Raw genomic sequence first — 21,995 nt, 5'->3', positions numbered from 1 at the left:
TTGAGGTTGTCTCTGTTTATTGGTGAGGAAACTCCTCTAGAGTTAATACAGTGTGATCTTTTCCCAGAGGTGTGTAGAGGGAAGGGGGCCTAGAGGCGTCCCGGAGATAGCTTATAGCAACAGTGCTTTGACCAAGAGCTGCTGGGCACATTTCCTGCAGAAAAGGTGGTGGTCCCCATCACTCCTCCTCTCCCACGGCCATCCCAGAGGGGTGAGTGGCCATCAGGCCTTCGGTGGGAGTGAGCCAGGGAGAGAACAGATGACAGAGGAGACAGACTAGTGATGACCACAGATGGGAGCGAGCCTGTCCCCTGGACTGCGGTGGCAGAGGAAAGCCTCAATGAGGGGTCAGACTACAGATGTTAAAGAACCGAGATGAGCACCTGCTTCAAGTGCACCCTCCCCACCTGACAAGCAGGGACCAGGCTGCAGCCGGGGGTCCACACTGGGCGCAGCTAACAGGACACCCACCTGCCCTGCATGGCATCGCAGCCCTGGACCTGGCAAGGGAGGCTCCCTGTGGATAAGGGGAGACGAGGCAAGCCTCTCCTGCAACTGTGAGGGAGAGAGGGATGGATCTGCCCATCAGGCCCATTCACATCTGACAGTACAGGCCACTTAGTCACAAACTCCTGAGTGAGGGAAACTGAGACTCAGGGGCACCTGCACAGGACAGGAAGACAGATTCAGAGCCAGGGCTGGGGTGGGAAGAAGCCAGTATGGCCCAGTGCCCCTTGCTGGCCTGCCTGGAAGAGCAGAACCCTGGAGGCAGAGACCCCAGCCAGAGTTCATGGCAGGGGCTGGGCAGGGTGAGGGGGCGGATGTGCTCAGCGGTCGCCCCTCCCTGGACCCTGGGACCCTATTTGCTCCTTAGGTCAGTCACAGCATCTGGAGTCATCAGAATCAGGTTGGGCAGGACTGAGTCACCACTGCCTGGGACTCGGAGAAGAAGAGACTCTTAGGCCCAGAGCAGTCAGAGGCCCCTGAGGAGGGAGGGGCCGTAGCCCAGAGGCTCCCTCCCCTTAGTCATCTTCCTCCTGACTGATCTGAGCGGGGCAGGGCACCGCTTCAAACGGAGCACAGCCCGGGGTTTGGCCCGGGAAGGCGTGGTCCCCAACTGGCTTCCCGTGCATTAGCTCTTGTCTCTGGGGGACTTGCTCTTGGCATCACGTTTGTTTCCTAGCAGCTTCAGCACCTTCATGGTCTTGAACTTCCCCTTCTTCTTGCCCTCGGGTTCAGCCTCCCTCTGGAACTCTGCAGCACAGAGAGGGGGGCACTTAACCAAGTGGGGAGGCCAGGTCCATCCAGGGCAGGCTGAAGGCAGTGACATAAGCCCCGGCGTGGCCAGCAGGGCTCAGCCCAGCCCCCCGACTTCCTGTGTGGAGCCTGGGACAAGTCACCTTTCCCAGCCTCTGTCTCTTCACCTAGAAGATGGGGCCCACGCTCCCTGTCCCTGCCTCCAGTGTTTGGGGAAAGGTCAGGATGGTCAGAGTTCTGCAGACTCTGCGAATTCTGAAGCATGGCATCCATTTATCTTTCTTTTTTTTTGAAATGGAATCTCACTCCGTCACCCAGGCGGGATCTTGGCTCACTGCAACTTCCGCCTCCCGGGTTCAAGCAATTCTCCTGCCTTAGCCTCCCAAGTAGCTGGGATTACAGGCATGAGCCACCACACCCAGCTAATTTTTTTTTTTTTTGAGACAGAGTTTTGCTCTTGTTACCCAAGCTGGAGACAAGCTAATTTTTATATTTTTAGTAGAGATGGAGTTTTCACCATGTTGGCCAGGCTGGTCTCAAACTCCTGACCCAGGCAATTGGCCCACCTCTGCCTCCCAAAGTGCTGGGATTACAGGCATGAGCCACCATGCCCAGCCCCATTTATCTTTAAAAAGCTAGATTTGGGCCAGGCGCAGTGGCTCACGCCTGTAATCCCTGCACTTTGGGAGGCCAAGAAGGGTGGATCATGAGGTCAGGAGTTCAAGACCAGTCTGACCACAAGACCAGCCTGGCCAACATGGTGAAACCCATCTCTACGAAAAATACAAAAATTAGCCAGGCGTGGTGGCATGTGCCTATAATGCCAGCTACTTGGGAGGCTGAGGCAGAAGAATCGCTTGAACCCGGAGAATCCCTTAAACCTGAGAGGCAGAGGTTGCACTGAGCCAAGGTCGCACCTTTGCACTCCAGCCTGGGCAACAGAGCAAGATTCCGACTCAAAATAAATAAATAAATAAAATAAAAGGCTAAATTCACCGAGGCTGGTGCCCACAGCTCTCTTACGACACAAACGCCGTCAGAGCAATAGACACCTTCCAAATCAACTGTCCAAGCCCCTAATTTTATAGACAAGGAAAATGCGGGCCTTAGAAACGGAATAATACCAACTCAGCTCTTTGTAGGGCCAGGGCCTCAGCTAAACCTTACACATCATCTCAGTGATCCCCAGCACAGGCCTGGGAGGGGGTGCCATTTTCACTTCCCTTCTGCAGATAGGAAGAATGAGAACAAAGTGGTGGAGTGGCGGGCTCAAAGTCACCCAGCTCCTAAGTGCCAGAGCCGGGACTAGAACTCAGGTAGTCTGACTTGGCCTGAGTCGAGACATAACCACAAGGCCACAGAATGAGTTACTGGCGAAACCAAGACCGATCCCAAATCCTGGTCAAGCACAGCGGCTCACGCCTGTAATCCCAGCACTTTGGGAGGCCGAGGCGGGCAAACTGCTTGAGGCCAGAGTTTGAGACCAGCCTGGCCAACATGGTGAAACGCCATTTCTACTAAAAATACAAAAAAAAAATCAGCCAGGCGTGGTGGCGCATGCCTGTAGTCCCAGCAACTCGGGAGGCTGAGGCAGGAGAATCACTTGAACCTGGGAGGCAGCGAGCCGAGATCACGCCATTGCATTCCAGCCTGGGCAACAGAGTGGGACTCTGTCTCAAGACAAAAAAAAAAACAAATTCTTTGACTCACAGTCCGGTACTCTTTTAACTGTTCCAAGCACCACTTGGTCCCCAGGAAGCATTGCCGTTTGAGCTCACAGACTCCAACAAAACCAGCTGCAGATCTCAAGGGGGAATGCACAGCTGAGGGCGAATACACCCTGGAAATGTATACCTCCTGTATACCATAGTCCTCTCTGTGGGCATCAGGGCACCCCACGGCTACCCTCCAAGCCTAAGCCGCAGCCTTCCTGGCTGTAAACTGGCCTCTCTTGCTACACCCAACAGCCTTCCCTGCAAAACAGGCTGCAGAGTTAGTGCCCAGCTATCCTGGTAGTGCCCACTCCAACCCTCCCTCAACCGATCCCTCCTTTCCACCCCCAATGCCGAAGTTCAAGTGGGCACCAGCCTCATCCCCAGCAAGGGACTCACCTTTCTTCTTGATCATGGCTTCCAACATCTTGTCTTCCTCTTCCTCCCTGAAATAAGAAGCAGCATTTGAGCATCCCACAGGAGGATGGAGCAGATGCCCTCTCTGTCCCTACAGGGCTGAGCAAGGGTGCACTGGGATCGCTGGTAGGAGGGCAGGGCTGGCCTGGCCCAAGGTGTGGACTGTGTCTTGGCCTCTCCAGGAAGCTGCCCCACCCATGGGGCCCTGGGCCTGGCCTGCTCTGACCCTGTCCCCCAGGAGCCCCTACCCTGGCCATGTCACCTCTGCCGGTCCTCATCCAGGCAGTTGATGATGGCATTGCGCTGCTCAATGAGGGTCACAAGCTCCTGCATCAGCACCTTCTCCCGGCCCCGGTCCTCTTCCGTCCAGTCCTTTTCTGGAGAAAAGTTGGAGGGGCATGAGTGGTGTAGGAAAGCCCTCTTCCTCCCCAGGCCGCCAGGTGCCACTGCTTAGTGCTTCGAGCCAGCCCCATGGGCGACACCATGCTAGATACCAATAGCGCAGAAAGGACGGGCCCTGATAGGTGGGGCTTACAAGTTCTTGGGGAAATGACAAGGTTGTGACAGAAGAGACCAAGGATACCAGGCTGCCTACCAAGGAGCCCTGCAAGGGGCCCCAGCAGGGCTGGCACAGCACGTGCTCCAAAAACAGGGCGCCACACACTGAGGGTTTCATGCTCATGTTCATTCATCCATTCAACAAATGTTCACTACGTGGCTTCTGGCGGGAGGCAAGATTCAGGAGGGCCAGAGTGGGGCAGGGGTGAGGAGGCAACAGGGAACCCCAGGGCTCCTCCAACAGGAGAAGCAACATGACCCAAGTGTGTGATGGATAGTACTGGCACAATGGATATATACTAGGACATTTATCCAAGGTTGTGGAGGAGGGTAGATTATAGGAAATACTGGGGCAGGGAGCCCAGCAGGAGACTCCCCTGAGGCCGGGCACAGCTGCCACCCCTCCAGCCTCCTCTCCTCTCAAGGCCCCAGCCAAGGACCACCCTCAAGGGCCCACTTCGGCTCTAGCAGTCCCCCATCCCCCAGCCTGCAGGCTCCAGGGATGAGTGCCCACACTTGGCCTTTCCTCCACAACATCCACCACCACAGGCTTCCCTGCCTTCAAATAAACATCCTAGGCCGGGCCTGGTAGCTCACGCCTGTTATCCCAGCACTTTGGGAGACTGAAGCAGGCGAATCACTGGATGCCAGGAGTTTGAGACCAGCCTGGCCAACATGGTAAAACCTCATCTCTACTAAAAGTACAAAAATTAGCAGCCAGACGCAGTGGCTCACGCCTGTTATCCCAGTACTTTGGGATGCTGAGGTGGGCAATCACAAAGTCAGGAGTTCAAGACCAGCCTAACCAACATAGTGAAACCCCCATCTCCACTAAAAGTACAAAACTTAGCCAGTCGTGGTGGCGTGCACCTGTAATCCCAGCTACTCAGGAGGCTGAGGCAGGAGAATCACTTGAACTCGAGAGGCAGAAGTTGCAGTGAGCTGAGATCACGCCACTGCACTCCAGCCTGGGTGACAGAGTGAGACTCTTGCTCAAAAAGATAAATAAATGAATATCCTGAAGCCCCCTCAGCCACTGCCCCTCTCCCCATGGCCTTACCTTGCCCAAATTGAGGAGCAGGTGGCCCAACCTGGTTCTGGGGACAGAGCAGGGCCTCTGGGTCACCACCCAAGTTTGAATTCCACTTTGCCATTTCCCATATCCAGGGCCTGGGTAAGTTATGACCTCAGTCTACACATGGGGAAACTGAGACTCAGGGATGTGAAGTCTTTCACCAGTGTCACACAGCAAAGGTGGAGCTCGTATTTGAACCTGGCAGCCCGAGACCCCCAAGCAATGGCCCTCAAGGTGTATTGGACTCAGGGCTTCATACACCAGCCTCACCTTCCAAAAGCAGCATCTGGGGTAGGCTGACAAGCCCCAGAGCACAGCCACCACACAGCGGGCTGGAGAAGCCACAGTAAACTGGAGGCTGGGCTGGCCCGGGAGGCAGAGGCGTCATACCCATTCTGGCCACAGGGCGCCGCTGTGGCTCCCTGAATGGTGGCCGCACCCCAGCCTCCTAGAGAGTTGGGAGTGACTCACACAAGGCAGCAGAAGTCTGGGATATTCTGTGGCTTCCCCTGGGACACTCCAGCCTCCCAAGTTCCCCAGTCAGTAGACAGTTCCCTGCCACCATCCCCAGTCTGGAGGGGCCGTGTGTGCAGGGACAGCCCCATGTCAGAGACGTGGATGGAAGCCCAGCCTTGTCACCAACAGGCAAATCCCCTAACCTCTCTGGCCTTTCACTAGCCTTTCATCTGTCAAATGGGAATGATGGCCTTGGCCAGGACTGGCACCATGCCTGGGCCATAACAAAGTAGTCAAAATTCTTGGCTCCCAACTCTGGACTCTCCACAGTCCTGGGGTCTCTGCCTGCAGCTGTGGTTCCCAGCATTCCATGGTCACAGGGTGTGTGAGGAGCCCTCCTCACCAAACCCCAACTCAGCCACATGGCAACCATCAGCCATCAGCCCCTCAGAGGTACAGAGTCCACGTCCACTGTCTCCTGGTCCCAAGAATACCGGAAGAGGTGGGGACCTTCATTCCCGTCTTATACTTGAAGCCACTGAGGTTCAGGTGAGGCTAAGAATCTTGCCCAAGGCCACACAGCAAGCTAGTGGCAGAACACGGGACAGTCTGACCCACCCACAAATCAGGCCGGTCTGAACCTGGGCCTGGTCTTCACTGAGACCCATCCCTGGTACCCCAGGCCTGTCGTCCCTGGTACCAGACATCCACACCCCACACTGTCTGTGCAGTTCCCTCTCCTGCCACAGCCCCAGCCAACTTATTGCCTGTTACAGTCTCTTCCTTCCTCGGGGGTGACCCAGACAGCCCTGTTCCATGCCCCCTCCTCTGGCCCTGTCCTCAGTCTGCTTGTGCATCTCCCTGGGGTTCTCCCACTCCCCCACTCCTCTGTGTCACCAGGCCCCAGGGCAGGTGCCAGGGGAGTGCCAGTGACTGCTCACCTGGCTTATTGAGGAGGCACCGGAGCTCATACTCGACGTCAGCCTGGCGCTGCTCCAGGTTCTGCTGCTTAAAGCTAGGGGTGGGAATAAGGTGAACCGAGAGGCAGAGGTTGCAGTGAGCCGAGATTCTGCCTGGGCTGGGCTGCCCTGCCCTGTGCTGTTTCTGATGAGGGGAAAAGGGTCACGGTTCTCCGTCCTAAGCTCTACGGATTCCAGGGAGGGATGCCAGGGGCTGGGGGACTCACATGTAGATGAGCTCAGACTCTCGTCGCACCAGTAGGTGCTTCTCGTGGATAAGCTTGAACCAGTCCACCAGCATGTCGTCCTCACGGCTCTCTGGAAGCCAGACACCCACTGAGGCCAGGGCTGGCCGACATGCCCGGCTCAGTTCCCCAGGGGACTAGAGGCTCCTGCCCCAGCCCCACCCAGCAGGCCCTCCCAGCCGCTCCCGCACCATTCATGCCGCCACGCAGCTTCTCCTCCAGCAGCACCCCACGGTGCTCCAGGGCATCCAGCCGGCGCTCAATGGTGTCCATCTCTCCATGGATGTCCTCCTCAGGAATGTACTGGTCAGCCTGGACCTGCCCAACAGCGCCTGGTCACCTGACGGCCAGCCGGCCCCCACCTGCCTGCCTGCTGCCAGGAGCCTTGCCCTCTTCTCTGGCCAGCATTGGCCACTTCAGGCTCCAGGTCCCAGGCCCTGCTTCTGACGCCAGCGTGGTAAGGAGGCAGGGTCCCAGTGTGGGGAGGGGGTCAGTGTGGGGACAGCCACAACCCTGCATGCCTCTGGTCCCAGCACCAACATACACACCACAGATGGCATGAGTCCCTGCCCTTCACAGAAACGCCTCCTCTCTGCCACTCCAGAAAGAGTATCACAATGTCAGTGAGAGTGACCCTATTACAGAGATAAACTTGAGAACACGCTAATCTCTTTAAGTGGCAGTGTATCACGAGTGCTTGATACTTGAACTTGCTGGTAGCAAATTAAACGCACCACCCACTGCTTTTGGTGGAGAAGGGCTGATCTGCTCCAAATCCCTCCCGGCTGCAAGTTAGACCTTCCAGTTGGCCAAGAGTGCCCTCTTGAGCATCTGAGGGCAGTTGCCCAGCCAACCAGCCTCCCTAGAGTCCCAGGAGAAGCCTGCAGCTGCGGAATCGGGGGTGCCAGCCCAGGCCAGCCAGGTCTCTGAGGGCTCCCAGCTGGTACCTTGCGTTTGATGAGCGGAAAGCCGTGTCCTGGGGCAGGTGGCCTCACTGGCTTGGATCCCTTGGTGGCCTTCTTTGTGGCTGGGGACGCTGCAGGTGATGGCTTCCGGTTAAAAGGGTTCTCCTTGCAGGAGGACTAAAGGCAAGGAGACAGGACCGAGGGTGAGTCTGGGAAGAGGGCACATGAGACCCCAGGAGCCTGGTATTTGGGAGCATGGAAAGCAGGTCAGGACTCCAGGGCCAGCAGGACCCAGGCAAAGAGACAGTCTCCGCGAATTCCATCTCTGATGCCCTTAGTCATTCAACAAACATTTCCATTTCCAGAGCTCTTCCCACATGTGTGTTACTACACTAGACACTTTTTTTTGAGATGGAGTTTTGTTCTTTTTCCCAGGCTGGAGTGCAATGGCACAATCTTGGCTCACTGAAACCTCCGCCTTCAGGATTCAAGCAATTCTCCTGCCTCAGCCTCCTGAATAGCTGGGACTACAGGCAACCACCACCACACCTGGCTAATTTTTTGTATTATTAGTAGAGACGGGGTTTCACCATGTTATCCAGGATGGTCTCGATCTCCTGACCTCATGATCCACCCGTCTCAGCCTCCCAAAGTGCTGAGATTACAGGCATGAGCCACTGCACCTGGCAACACTGGACACTTTTTGCATTTTTTTGAGACAGTCTCACTCTGTCACCAGGCTGGTGTGCAGCCGTGGCGCGATGGTGGCTCCACTGCAGCCTCAGCCTCCTGGGGCTCAAGCGATCCTCCCAGCTCGGCCTCTCGAGAAGCTGGGACTACAGGCTCGAACCACCACGCCTGGCTAATCTTGCGTATTTTCTGTAGAGATGGGGTCTCACTTTGTTGCCCGGGCTGGTCTCAAACTCCTGGGCTCAAGTGATCCTCCTGCCTTGGCCTCCCAAAGTGCTGCGATTACCACACTTGGCCTTCTTATACATTCTTTAATTCTAAGTAGCAACCACACAGCAAAGTGGGTATTATAATGCCCATTTCACAGCTGGGTAAACTCAAGTTCAGAGAGGTTAAGTCATTTGCTCAAGGCCACACACTTCCCATGAGCCCAAGCTGGGATGAGAATCTGTCCATTTCAGGGCCTGGGCAGCCATCGAGCATTGAGGGGTAGTGGTCAGAACCTTAGATGGGCAGTCTCAGTTTCCCAACCACTCTTCCCGGCTCATTGGAAAAAGGCGTCACTGTAAGCCCCCTACCAAGGCCTCACCTGAGACCTGGGGTGCTCCAAGGAGCGCTGACCCTGCTTTCTCTCGGCAGCTGCAGAGCGGGGGCAGCTCCAGCCCAGGGAGAGAGGCTTTCGGGGTGGGAGCTGCTCTGGGGCTTCTTAAGCAGGGAGGGTGCTGGGGCCCAAGTCTGGGCACAGCAAGGAAGCAGGGCCTGGCTCCCGCAGGTCAGTACCACCCAATGAGCCAGGGTGGCACCCTAAGGCCCCCGCTGCCTCTGAAATTCTCTCCTAATCCTGAGGCGACGGTGGGACAGAGGGGTTCCCCACAAGGAGGTACACCTGGGGTTCTGCTCCCTCCCTCTGGACACACCCAGAGGGGCTGGCAGAGCCAGGCAGCTCAAAGCCTCGGAGCTCCTCCAAGGTTTTTCAGCCTTTTCTCAGCCCCAAAACTTCAGACAAAACAGGAGAATCGGAAGCTGATCCACCCCCAGCCCTCCACCACCAAGGAGCTAGGAGGTCTTCTAAGCACTCAGGACACTTGGTGCTGCCCAGCGCCTCACCGTCTGTGGGAGCCCCAGGCCCAGAGGAAGATGGGGCCTGCTCACGGACACAGGAGGTGGGAGGCAGAGCCAGAATCAGTACCCAAGAGGCTCTTGCTGGAGCCAGGGAAGGTTCAATGATGCCTGAGGCACATGGGCAGGGTCAGGCCACGACTTTAGCCGGCCCACAAGGGCTATCTTGTCACCCTCCATCCAGGGTGAGAAGAGCCTTGGGAGCTCAGAGGCCTGCAGAGTGCAGGGGTGTCCAAAGGGGCTGTGGCTACAAGAAAAGCCCCTCATGAACTGGGTGCCCGGAAGAAAGTCCTGACCCAGGCAATCCCCAGGTTCTCAGCATGGGGCTGAGAAACAGGTAAACCCACAGCCCACAGCACATCTGGATCAGGAGCAGCCTGGACGGGTGCCCAGCTAGATCACACCACTGCACTCCAGCCTGGGCAACAGGCTCCATCTAAAAATAAAAACTCTACATGCAGCAGCATGGTCATTATAGTACCTCCCCCTGACCTGGCTGGGAGTGCCTTGAGGACAGGGACCACCATATCCACATGCCTTCTGGGGCCCAGGCATCGATGTACACGGGAATTATTCAGGGACCCCAGCTTTCCCGTTCTACTGCAGGGAGACCCAGGTCTCTGCAGAAGGGAGTTGTCCCCTCCCCTCTGTGCTCTACCCGAGGTCACCTTCTAAAACAACCATTACACTTATCTCCCTGAGCAGATCGTGAGCCCCTGGAGGCCAAAGACAGGGTCTTTTTTTTTTTTTTTTTTTGAGAAAGAGTCTCACTCTGTTGCCCAGGTTGTGGGCCCTCTCAGCTCACTGCAACCTCCACCTCCCAGGTTCAAGCGATTCTCCTGCCTCAGCCTCCCAAGTAGCTGGGATTACCGGCGTGCACCACCATGCCTGGCTAATTTTTCTATTTTTAGTGGAGATGGGGTTTCACCATGTTGGCCACACTGGTCTCAAACTCCTAGCCTCAAGTGATACCCCTGCTTTGGCCTCCTAAAGTGCTGGGATTACAGGTGTGAGTCTCCATGCCCCGCCAGGGCAGGGTTTTAATCCAACTGTGCCCAGGGTCTGGCTTCAGTAGAGCCTGAGCAGACGGAGCGGGACAGACGATATGGGATGCTTGGCATCCAGTGAATAAAACCCAAATAGGCCAGTGCAGGGGATGGGAGGCAAACAGGGGCCCTGATATGTAAGACCTGGAAGTCTGGGCATATGGACAGGTGGACAGAGGGGTGGGAGCTCTGGTAGACGGATGCAAGGATGGACAGACGGGTCTGGGCCTCAATGGACACAGTGGGTAATGGGCAGACTGGCCAAGGCCACTCAGGAAGTCAGGGGCCAGCAAAGACCGAAAAGGCCCCGGGCATTTCTGCCCTGAGACCAGACCCACATCCACTAGAAAGGGTGCCACTTTTAGCGAGGGTGAGGGGCACTCACCTTTACCTGCAGCTGTGGGGACGAGCTTCCAGGGGATGGCACAGGGCTGCTTTCTCCAACCAACAAGAGAGGCGTTGGGGTGGCAGCACTGCAAGGCTTGGCCAGCTGGGGCCCTGGGCTGCCCCTGGTCCTGGGGGCAAGGCCCGGGCTGGCTTGAGGCATCTGTTCCACTCTGGGCTGCACTAACTCCTCAGAGGAGGCCAGGGAGGAGTTGGCAGAGAGGCCAGCAGGGTTTCCAGGGGTGCCAGGGGCATGGACAGCAGGCTCTGAGGAGCTCTTGGGCACAGCCGGCGGCTCCAGCAGCTCCCCACCCGCAGTCTGGCTGCAGCTCTCAGACGACAGGCTCTCCACGCTGAGCGCTGGCGATGGTGTGGCCGAGGGTGGCTCCGAGTGCGAAAGGCGGGAGGCGTGGAGAGCTGTGCAGACGAGCACCAGGACACCTCACAAGGGGAGCACGACAAGGGCTTCCAGCCCCACCCCCGGGCTCCACTTTCAACAGAGCTCCAGGCAGTCCTGGAAACCCAAGCCCTCCACATGAGACGGGGCCAAGGCCCAGGGAACGGCAAACGCTGGGCAGCACCAAGTCATGAAGTGATCCAGCCACCCGAGTCCACCCCACCCGCCTCGCGTTCACCCGCTGCTTCCATTTCCCCACGCTCTTCACAGCCCCTTTCGTGCCTGAGGGCACCCACAGCAAAACCACCTTGGGAAAGCCAGAGGAAGCAAGGTGGCACCTCCTCTGCCCGGATCTGCAGTGCAGGGAGGGGAGGAACAGGCAGGCAGCCCTCACAGCCGCCAGCTCTGGGCCAGGCGCTGCCGGGCACCAATTTATCTCCTCGTGGCTGATGGACATGATGCTTCCAAAGACATCATCTGCATTTTCCAGATGAGGGAACAGGCTCAGAGAGGAGAGGGCGCTCGCCCCAGCAAGGGCTGGGATTAAAAGCACTGCATCTGACTCCAGAGCCCATGCTCCCCTGCTGTGCCCCGAAGCTGCCCACTGCCTCCACTCAGACAGGCTCAGCTGGGTCCCAGGACTGAGCACCTGCCTCTGCCAGTTCTGGTATGCTCTTGCCCCACTGTCTGAGGGGGTCCCACGGAGCTCTGAGAGGTGGCCAGACCCAGCCGAGGTGAAGGTGAGGGCCAAAAACTCCAGCATGCCTGGGTGAGTGGGGAAGATCTGGCCAGAGGAGGCCCAGCAGCCTGGAGCTGAGCCACCACGTCACATGGGGGACTGCAGACAGACTCAGGGAAGGACCAGCTCAGAGCATTACACCTGATCACACACGCCCAGGTGAGAGCCCAAGTCACCTGGCAACCACAGTGACAGTGACAGCATTGGGCAGGATTAGAGCAAACCCCTCCCTTGTGCTTTCTGTGAGTCTCTTTTTTTTTTTTTTGAGACGGAGTTTCACTCTTGTTACCCAGGCTGGAGTGCAATGGCGCGATCTCGGCTCACCGCAACCTCCGCCTCCTGGGTTCAGGCAATTCTCCTGCCTCAGCCTCCTGAGTAGCTGGGATTACAGGCAAGCACCACCATGCCCGGCTAATTTTTTGTATTTTTAGTAGAGACAGGGCTTCACCATGTTGACCTTGTGATCTCTTGACCTTGTGATCCACCCGCCTTGGCCTCCCAAAGTGCTGGGATTACAGGCTTGAGCCACCGCACCTGGCCTCTGTGAGCCTCTTGCTGCACTGAGCACATCACTGGACAGCACGTTTAATGAGCATGTCAGGAAGGGTGAAGAGAGACTCTGGCCGGACTCCCTGGGTTCAAGTGCTGCCTCTACCACTTAAGCACCGAGAGGCTTTACTTAAACTTAAGTAGGCAAACTACTAAAACTACTTAGCCTCTCTGTGCCTCAGTCTCCTCACCTGCAAAGTGGGGGTGACAATACCTCCTCACAGGTTTGCTCTGGGATTAAATGAGGACACCTATGAAACATGTGGTGCCTGCCCTGGGAGGCTCTGCCTCACCAGACCCCTCCCCAGGCCTGGGCTAACCTGCCACCCTTCCGCTCCGAGTTCCGACTGTCAGGAGAGCTGCAGGAAAGGCACTCACCCAGTGGGGATGCACTGGGAGCGCGGGGCGCAGGGCGCTTCTTTGTCTTGGGGCTGCTGGTAGGTGTGATGCCGTACCAGGGGTGTAGAGACTTGGGTGTGGACTCTGGGTGGGCCAGGGCAGGGCTGGTAGCCAGGTCGGGTGCAGCTGGAGCCTCTTCCTCTGCGTTCTCCTCATCCTCAAAGGGGTTATAGGGTTTGGGCTCCAGGCTGGCCGCCGGGCTGGGCTGGGCCACCTCCTCGGTGCCTCCGTTCTCCACCTGCCTGCTGTCCTGGCTTGGTGGCCCAGGGCTGCTGCTTGGGGGAAGTGGGGCTGGTTTCTTCTTTGGTTCTGCCTGCACCAGTGTGATCCAAGGGGGGTCCTTCCTGGGGGCTGGTGTCCTGCGGGGAGGCAGGAGGCAGCAGAAACCATTAACAGAAGCAAGGGGTCAGCTTCCTTCTCTCTCTGGACAGTTTTGAGTCCACTTCAAAGGAGGTGGGTGAGAAACGGCCATTTCCCTTCTTCCACCCCCAGCCCCACGGGGCCAGTCTGAAATGGACTGTTCAGTCACAGCCCTTGAGGCCCAGAGAAGGTAGACCTTCAAGTCACAGAGCCGCTGTTAACCCAGCCCAGGAAAGGATCGCCAAGGGGCTCTGCCATCTACAACCCATATAACCTGGGAAAGTCACCTGTCCTCTCTCTGTATCAGTCTCCCCTTCCGCTCAAAGGGGTGGATAATAATCCTTGTCTCACAGGGTCAGTGTAAGAAGGCAGTGAGCTACTGAGTCCAGCACTGGGCAGGGTGGTGGGGCATCTGCTGAGTGCCAGGGAATCAGTAAACCAGTAAACATTAGCGACCGGCACAAACATGGCCCACCTCACTCTCTACAGATCGACCACATGGGGGAAGCATGGCCCCCAAATAATAGGTGAAGTAGATGTCCTCCCGTGAAGCAGAGTCCTCCTGTGTGCAGGACCGGAGGGACAGGTACAACAGCTGAGCTTTTCCAGGTCTTTCTTCCTTTTTTTTTTTGAAATGGAGTTTCCCTCTTGTTGCCCAGGCTGGAGTGTAATGCCGCGATCTCATCGCAACCTCAGCCTCCCAGGTTCAAGCAATTCTCCTGCCTCAGCCTCCTGAGTAGCCCGCTACCACGCCCGGCTAATTTTGCATTTTTAGTAGAGACAGGGTTTCTCCATGTTGGTCGTGCTGGTCTCAAACTCCTGACCTCAGGTGATCCGCCTGCCCTGAGCTCCCAAAGTGCTGGCATTAGGCATTAGCCACCGCATCTGGCCTTTTCCAGGTCTTTCTATACTCTGCTGCTAAGCCTCAAATCAACTCTATAATCGAGCCTCGGCCTCCCACATTACAGGGCAAAGGAACCTGGAGAGGAGACAGATCCCAGAGGTGGCTGCTTGCACCCGGCACTGCCTACAGGAGCAGGGACCTGAGAAGGAGCTGATTAAAATGGAAAGATTAGCCAGGAATCCTGGGGTAAGCCTCAGTAGAGAGGGCTGTGGGCCCAGCTCTCCTTCCCCTCCTGAGCCCCACCCTGCCCATCCACAGGAAGCCTCTCCCTGAACCAGGCCCCAGAGTACCCCAATTACAACCACCAGGGCCTCCAAAGCAGGAAAGCCTTTCAGGGATTGACATACCCCTCGGATGGCTTCGGTGTCCCCCTTGGCTTGGGGATAGGTGGTTCGTGCAGTCTTCCTAGATGGGAAAGGAGAGTGAGCCAGGCCTTCATGGGTAGGAGGAGGTGGGCACCCAGGGAGCCAGCCACAGCACCTACTGCCCCAGGAATGCCCCACCTTCCTCCTGCACCCTAGCACCTCCCAGCCCAGCCCATGGAGACTAGATAAGCACCATGACTGAGAACAGTCAGGGGTCAAGGCCAGGCCATTTATATTTCATTTGAGAAGAGGAAATCCAAATCCCCTCAGCCACCTCCCCAATGTGGGCAGGAAACATCATCTCGACTCAGCCCAGGAGCCACCTCCGCCTGGCAGCCCCTGACTCCCAAGTGTCCTCCGTGAATCCCACAACAGCCCCTGCTCCCCTCCTTCCCTCTTAACAAGACTTCCACACTCTACTGAAACCCCCGTGTCCGTGCCTGTCTCCAACTTGATGCTAGGAGCACCCTGAAGGCACAAATAGGCCTGAACAGTCTGTGTCCCCAGCTCAGATCCAGCCTCCACAAGAGCTAACATACAGAATGTTCTGGTGCAAGGCACAGGGTGACCGTGGGAGTTTCCCCGTGGCCAGTGCCTTCTCTAACAGAATGATAAGTGCTGCCCAGAACACCTCGGGTTACAAGGAGTCTCAATCCTACAAGCTCATGGAAACCCGGGCAGGTCGTCTGGGAGCATTCCACAATGTGGGGTTGGGGGAGAATGCATCCACAGAATGGGCCAGGGGTTTCCACTGGAGCTCACACTGGCTCAGGGGCGCACCTGACCCCTCTGCTCTCCCCCAAGCCCCTGAGTTCTCCTCTTGCAGGACAAGCATAGAGGCTGGGCATGGAGGTCACCTGCAGTGTGCCTGTGGATGGGCCAGGACACACTTTGCACCAATGTGCAAAGTCCCAGAGACCTCAGGGACACACAGGTACATGCGGAGTGGCACTTCCTATACACTCTGAAACTAAAGCCCCCAGAAAGATGCAAAAGAGCACACATAAAGGCATGCAGAGGGAGGCAGTGCAGGGGTGGGGGCCTGGCTGTGTTTTGTTTGCACCGTCCCAGCATGGAGAACAGAGCACGGCGAGGCCGCAGGAACTCAGCATTTGTGGCAGCCACTAATAACCTCAGAAACAGGCTGGGTGTGGTGGTTCGCACCTGTAATCCCAGCACTTTGGGAGGCCGAGACAGTGGATCACCTGAGGTCAGGACCTGACCAGCTTGGCCAATGTGGCGAAAACCCATCTCTACCAAAAAAATAGAAAGATTAGCCAGGAATGGTGGCATGCACCTGTAGTCCCAGCTAATCCAGAGGCTGAGGCAGGAGAATTGCTTGAACCTGGGAGGTGGAGGTTGCAGTGAACCAAGATCATGCCATTGTACTCCAGCTTGGATGACAGAGAGACTCCATCTCAAAAAAAAAAAAAAGTAAGGACCCCGACTGCAGTGGCTCATGCCTGTAATCCCAGCACTTTAGGAGGCCAAGGCGGGCGATCACCTGAAGTCAGGAGTTCAAGACCAACCTGACCAACATGAAAAAATCCTGTCTCTACTAAAAAAAAAAAAAAAAAAAAAAAAAAAAATACAAAATCAGCCAGATGTGATGGTGCATGCCTGTAATCCCAGCTACTCAGGAGGCTGAGGCAGGAGAATTGCTTGAACCTGGGGGGCAGAGGTTGCAGTGAGCCAAGATCGCATCATTGCACTCCAGCCTGGACAAGAGCAAAACTCAGTCTCAATAAATAACAATAATAATAATAATAATCTCAGAGACACAGGGAGGCCCAGAACAGCACAGTACATTAGCAGCACAGACGGAGAGGGGCCCACAAACACTCCCAGACCGGCAGACTTTTCAACAGATCGTGCACTGTCACCAAGCGCACCCTGCCCCGACTGGACCCTGCTCACCATTCATCAGGCTGCTGCTGCTGGCCTGCTCCACCGGGTTCTCCTGCTGCAGACTGGAGCGGGGCCGGGGCGTGGGGGGTGCTGGGGCTGTGCTCTCAGAGGCCTTCCTGGGGGCGGGTGTGGGGCGGCCAGCAGGGGGGCTGGCCAGCTCCTGAGGTTTGCCAGAAACCCGGGGCTTGGTAGGGATCTGGGGCCGGGAGTCAGGGCTGGTCTTGGGTCCATCTGCCTCAGCCCCTGCAGGTGCACTGGAGCTGGGGCTGCCTCCTGGAGGATCCTTGGCATCTTCCTCGAGTTGCTGCTGGTGCTGCTGCTTTGGCTGTGGGAAGGACCCAGGCCTGGTCCCCGACCGCACCCCTGGGCCCAGCCTGGCACAGTGTTCTGCACATACAAAGGTGCCCTCCTCGGGCCCATTCTTGTAAGCCCCAGGGAGCAGAGTGCTGGAGCACCGCCGACATCTGCCAGGGGACAGGACAGGGGTTCACTTAGCCAGGCAGCTGGGACCAGGCACTGGCCGCCCCTCCAGCCGCAGCCAAGGCTGCTCCCTCCCTTCCCTCCTCCCAACTGCCAGCCAAGCTCCTGGCTCCAACCCTAGACTTCCCAGAGGACAAAGAAAACAGTAAGTGTCAGAAGCAGAGTGGAGCAATGAAATCAGTAACAGAAATTGTGAAACATGCCTTCAGTTTATGCTGCAAGAGGAAGAAGCAAAGGACCCCCTGAGAGGTGGCATCCAGTGAGTGGCTGCATCCAGGGTGGCTCAAGAAAATAAAGCAGTGGCTTTTACCCAGTCAGGTGGTGTTTTGTGTTTTGGTTTTTGTCATTGTTGTTGTTTTGAGATGGAGTCTCAGTCTTGTTGCCCAGGCTGGAGTGCAATGGCACGACCTCGGCTCACTGCAACCTCAGCCTCTCAGGTTCAAGCGATTCTCCTGCCACAGCCTCTTAAGTAGCTGGAACTACAGGCGCAGCCACCAGGCCCAGCTATTTTGTATTTTTAGTAGAGACAGGGTTTCTCCATGTTGGTCTCAAACTCCTGACCTCAGGTGCTCCGCCTGCCTCGGCCTCCCAAAGTGCTGGGATTATAGGCGTGAGCCACCAGGTCTGGACTTTTTTTTTTGTATTTTTAGTAGAGACAGAGTTTCACCAAGTTGGCCAGGCTGGTCTCCAACTCCCAACCTCAAATGATCCACCCTCCTCGGTCTCCCAAAGTACTGAGATTACAGGCATGAGCCACCACACCTGGCTGTGTTTTGTTAATCAACTAGAATAATATACAATATATCAGATTGTATCGTACAAGAAAAGCCAAGTGCTTTGTGAAACTCTTACCCCGGCTATGCCTCTACTTACACAGTTTTATTTCAGGGAAATATTTACATCTAGTCACAAAATGAAAGTTGCAGTTGCGGGGAGAGGGGAGGGGAGGACGTAATCCCAGCACTTTGGGAGGCCAAGGCGAATGGATCAAAAGGTCAGACGCTCAAGACCAGCCTGGCCAACATGGTGAAACCCTGTCTCTACCAAAAACACGCACAAAAAAATTAGCTGGGTGTGGTGGCGCACACCTGTAATCCCAGCTACTCGGGAGGCTGAGGCAGGAGAATCGCTTGAACCCTGGAGGTGGAGGTTGCGGTGAGCCGAGATCATGCCACTGCACTCCAGCCTGGGCGACTAAGCAAGACTCTATCTCAAAAAACAAAAAAGATTTCTTTTTTTATTTTTGAGGCAGGGTCTGTCACCCAGGTTGGAGTGCAGTACTATGATCATAACTCACTGTAGCCTCAAATTCCTGGGTTCAAGTGATCCTCCTGCCTCCCAAGTGCCTAGGAGTACAGGGGCATGCCACTATACCTGGCTAATTTTATTTTTTAAATTTTTTGTAGAGATGAAGTCTCACTATGTTGCCCAGGCTAGTCTTAAACTCCAGGCCTCAAGCGATCTTCCCAACTCGGCCTCCCAAAGTGCTGGGATTATAGGCATGAGCCAACACATCCAGCCCCGGCCTGTAAAAAGTTTCTAAAACACTGCCCTGGTGGCCAGATGTGACTGTGTTGGTATAGTCTGTTCCCTTCTCAAGATTTTTCCCCATGACACCCCAATTCTGCAATCAGGACCAGGGGTTCCAGAGCCAGCTGCCCCCAGTTCAGGGACACCATCAACCAGATCAGGTACACGCAGCCACTCAGGGGCTGGCTTCCCTTGACTGTTTAATTTCCTCCTTTGGCTTCTTTTTCAAAATATATAAAATATTTCCATGAATTGTCTAAGTCTTTGTACTTTCCTTGCCACTTATGCCACTCTCTTAAAATCTGGCTTCCCTTGGAAGCCATACACTTAAAGCAAGTTGTGAATGTAATTTTTTCACAACTTGCTTTAAGCAGGGCAGGGTGGCACGTTCCTGTAGTCCCAATTACTTGGGAGGCTGACATAGAAAGATCACTGAGCCCAGGAGGTTGAGACAAGCCTAGGCAACATAGTGAGACCCATCTTAAAAAAAAAGATTTGTTTTCTCCAGATGAAGTCTCTGTCACCAGGTTTTAGTGTAGCAGCGTGATCTCAACTCACTGCAACCTCCACCTCCCAGGCTCAATTCTCCTGCCTCAGTCTCCTGAATAGTTGGGATTATAGACATGCGCCACCACACCTGGCTAATTTTTCTATTTTTAGTAGTGACGGGTTTCACCATGTTGGTCAGGCTGGTATCAAACTCCTGTCTTTGTGATCTGCCCACCTTGGCCTCCCAAAGTGCTAGGATTATAGGCATGAGCCACTGCACCTGGCCTTTTTTTTTTTTTTGAGTCGGAGTCTCACCCTATTGCCCAGGATGGAGTGCAATGGCGTGATCTCGGCTCACTGCAACCTCCACCTCCCAGGTTTGAGTGATTCTCCTGCCTCAGCCTCCCAAACAGCTGGGATTAGAGGCACACACCACCACGCCTAGCTAATTTTCAGTGGCTTTTAAGGTGCTCCTCCATCATCATCCAGTAGTTATCCTCAAAGAGCATGGGCGCTGGGAGGAGAACTAGTGCTCTAACCCTGTTTCCGTCTCGAATCATGTGGCTGAGCGAATCCTTTTTCCTTCACTAAGCCTTGGTTTGCTCATCAGTAAAATGGGGATAAGCCAGGTGCTCTGGCGCGAAGGGTTGGGCAAGGTGCCTGGCGCATTGTGTGCTGACCCATGGTAGTCCCCTCCCTGGTTCTGGGGTAAAGGGAGGCCCCAGCCACTCACCGGAAGCAGTGGCGGTGGTACAGCCTGCCCTCAGCCAGGTGGCGCTGCACCAGGTGCACATGCTGATGGCAGGCAGCGCACATGCTGCTGGGGGTCTGACCGGTGCCCTGCTCCGACAGGCTGCCCGAGGAGAGCTTCTCGCCCTGCAGGGAATGATGCGGGGAGGTTGGGAGCAGGACATGGTCACCAGCCATCCTGTTCACTCAAGTGTGCACCGGGCTTCATGGTGGAAATTGACCTCATCAGGCCCCGGAAAGAGCAGAGGGCAGGAGGCTGCCACTGTCTCCCAGATGAGGAAGCAAAAGCCCAGAAACGGGGAAAGCCTTGTTCAAGGTCACTGAGCCAACGTGGAAATACAAAATTCCTGACTTCCAGTTTCTGAGGCTTCCCTCCCCCAAAGGCAGCTCCTGGCTGTGCAGACCCTTCCCCTTGGCTGCTCCTGCCCCTTTCTCCTCCCCTTTGGGTAGCCCCGCTGATGGGTTACCATCCTCCTACGCCCAGAGCTGCCTTCTCTGTTCTCTCTTAGAACTGCTAGGATTTAAATCCCAGGTTCTCTTTGTCCAAGCACAGTGAACCTGAGCAAGCTGCTTGAGTCTGGGTCTCACGCACACAATGAAACTGTACAACTCCCACCAGCCTTAGCCCCATGTACCCTCATGGGGCACCCCTCTGGGGCTAGCTCCCTCAAGCAAGGAGCAGATGGGAGCTGGAGGGGAAGGTCCTTTCCACACTATAAAGTGCTGTCCAGATGTGAAGGGCTGATGTCACTTCCTCTAAGCCCTTCAAAGAGGAGACTGGCAGTGTGGCCCCCACTTTCCCGCTGAGCAACCTTGGACAAATGCCTAAACCTCACTGAGCCTCAGTTTCCTCATCTGCACATCAGGGCCCATAATGCTGATCTCCCTGGGTCATAGAGGATGAAAGGAAATCAAGCCAGGACGTTTAAAGCTGTCTCCAGAGGAATCAAGGGGAATCTCTGCTTTACTACATGTGTCACTCCTGAGAGTCCCATGATGGTGAAGTCAGCATTCTAGACCGCCCTCTCTCTCCTTGCCAGAGCTGGCATCTCCTGATCCCACCCAGGCCCTGGAGAAGGAGGTAGGGCTCCCTGCCTATAGAACGGGGCTGGCCCCCTGACCCATGCCTCACTGCCCCGGCCAGGGAGACCCCATTTCCAAAGCCAATGGGACAAGGACAGAGAATAAACAAACACCCTCTGAACACCGTCAGGGGTAACTTCCCCACATAACCATCACTGCAATGACAGTTGTCCACATAACTCGTCCCCTCACCCCCAGGCCTCCCACCACCCCAGGCATCTGCCTACCTCAGCCACATCTTCTGGTTCTGCTGGAGTGGGTGCTACAGACGGTGGAGAACAGGGTGCCAGGCCCTTTCTGGGTGGTGAGACACCGGCTGCCAAGAGATGGGGAAGGGGCCTGAAGCAGGTGGAGATCCTGGAGTCCCAGGAGGCCCCAGTCTGGCTGAAGACTTGAGATGTGCAACCATCACCATAAGGCAGACCACCTAATGCAGTGGACAGGAGCTGGCTCCCACTTCACATGGGCCTGAGGACACCTCCAGTTTTGTTTTTTTTTTTTTTGAGACCGAGTGTCACTCTTGCTGCCCAGGCTGGCGTGCAATGGCACGATCTTGGCTCACCACAACCTCTGCCTCCTGGGTTCAAGTGATTCTCCTGCCTCAGCCTCCCGAGTATCTGGGATTACAGGCATGTGCTACCACGGCTGACTCATTTATTTTTTTTGAGATGGAGTTTCGCTCTTGTTACCCAGGCTGGAGTGCAATGGCATGATCTCAGCTCACCGCAACCTCCGCCTTCTGGGTTCAAGCAATTCTCCTGCCTCAGCTACCTGAGTAGCTGGGGCTACAGGCGCGCACCACCATGGCCAGCTAATTTTTGTATTTTTAGTAGAGACGGGGTTTCACCTTGTTGACCAGGATGGTCTTGATCTCTTGACCTCGTGATCCACCCACCTCGGCCTCCCAAAATGCTGGGATTATAGGCATGAGCCACTGCGCCCGGCAATTTTTTGTATTTTTAGTAGAGACGGGGTTTCACCTTGTTGACCAAGATGGTCTCAATCTCTTGACCTCGTGATCCACCCGCCTCGGCCTCCCAAAGTGCTGAGATTATAGGCGTGAGCCACTGCGCCCGGCCTCATTTTGTATTTTCAGTAGAGACAGGGTTTCTCCATGTTGGTCAGGCTGGTCTCGAACCCCTGACCTCAGGTGATATACCCACCTCAGCCTCCTAAAATGATGGGATTATAGGTGTGAGCCACCGCACTTCCAGTTTTA

General features: G+C 55.8%; 1 protein-coding gene across 5 annotated transcripts in view; it reads right to left on the bottom strand.

The window, feature by feature from the left end:
• The window catches only part of MICALL1 (MICAL like 1), a 35,282-nt gene continuing 13,287 nt past the window's right edge, over positions 1-21,995 (bottom strand). For 2 of the 5 annotated variants that reach the window (XM_035272388.3, XM_035272367.3), the window contains exons 4-16: positions 21,004-21,092; positions 19,677-19,819; positions 16,454-16,908; positions 14,519-14,576; positions 12,887-13,266; positions 10,825-11,240; positions 7,627-7,761; positions 6,871-6,997; positions 6,662-6,752; positions 6,417-6,490; positions 3,649-3,763; positions 3,369-3,415; positions 1-1,254 (exon numbers count right to left, since the gene is read on the bottom strand). In XM_035272388.3, the coding sequence (XP_035128279.1) occupies positions 1,133-1,254; positions 3,369-3,415; positions 3,649-3,763; positions 6,417-6,490; positions 6,662-6,752; positions 6,871-6,997; positions 7,627-7,761; positions 10,825-11,240; positions 12,887-13,266; positions 14,519-14,576; positions 16,454-16,908; positions 19,677-19,819; positions 21,004-21,092 (2,252 nt within the window). In that variant the 3' untranslated portion in view covers positions 1-1,132. Of the gene's footprint in view, positions 1,255-3,368; positions 3,416-3,634; positions 3,764-6,416; positions 6,491-6,661; positions 6,753-6,870; positions 6,998-7,626; positions 7,762-10,824; positions 11,241-12,886; positions 13,267-14,518; positions 14,577-16,453; positions 16,909-19,676; positions 19,820-21,003; positions 21,093-21,995 lie in introns of all 5 variants that reach the window. The other 3 variants (XM_078340338.1, XM_035272375.3, XR_004733551.3) reach the window with 2 other exon arrangements.

The sequence above is a fragment of the Callithrix jacchus genome, chromosome 1, assembly GCF_049354715.1.
Source record: "Callithrix jacchus isolate 240 chromosome 1, calJac240_pri, whole genome shotgun sequence".
NCBI classification, from domain to species: Eukaryota; Metazoa; Chordata; class Mammalia; order Primates; family Cebidae; genus Callithrix; species Callithrix jacchus.
This window is presented reverse-complemented; position numbering and strand designations above follow the sequence as displayed.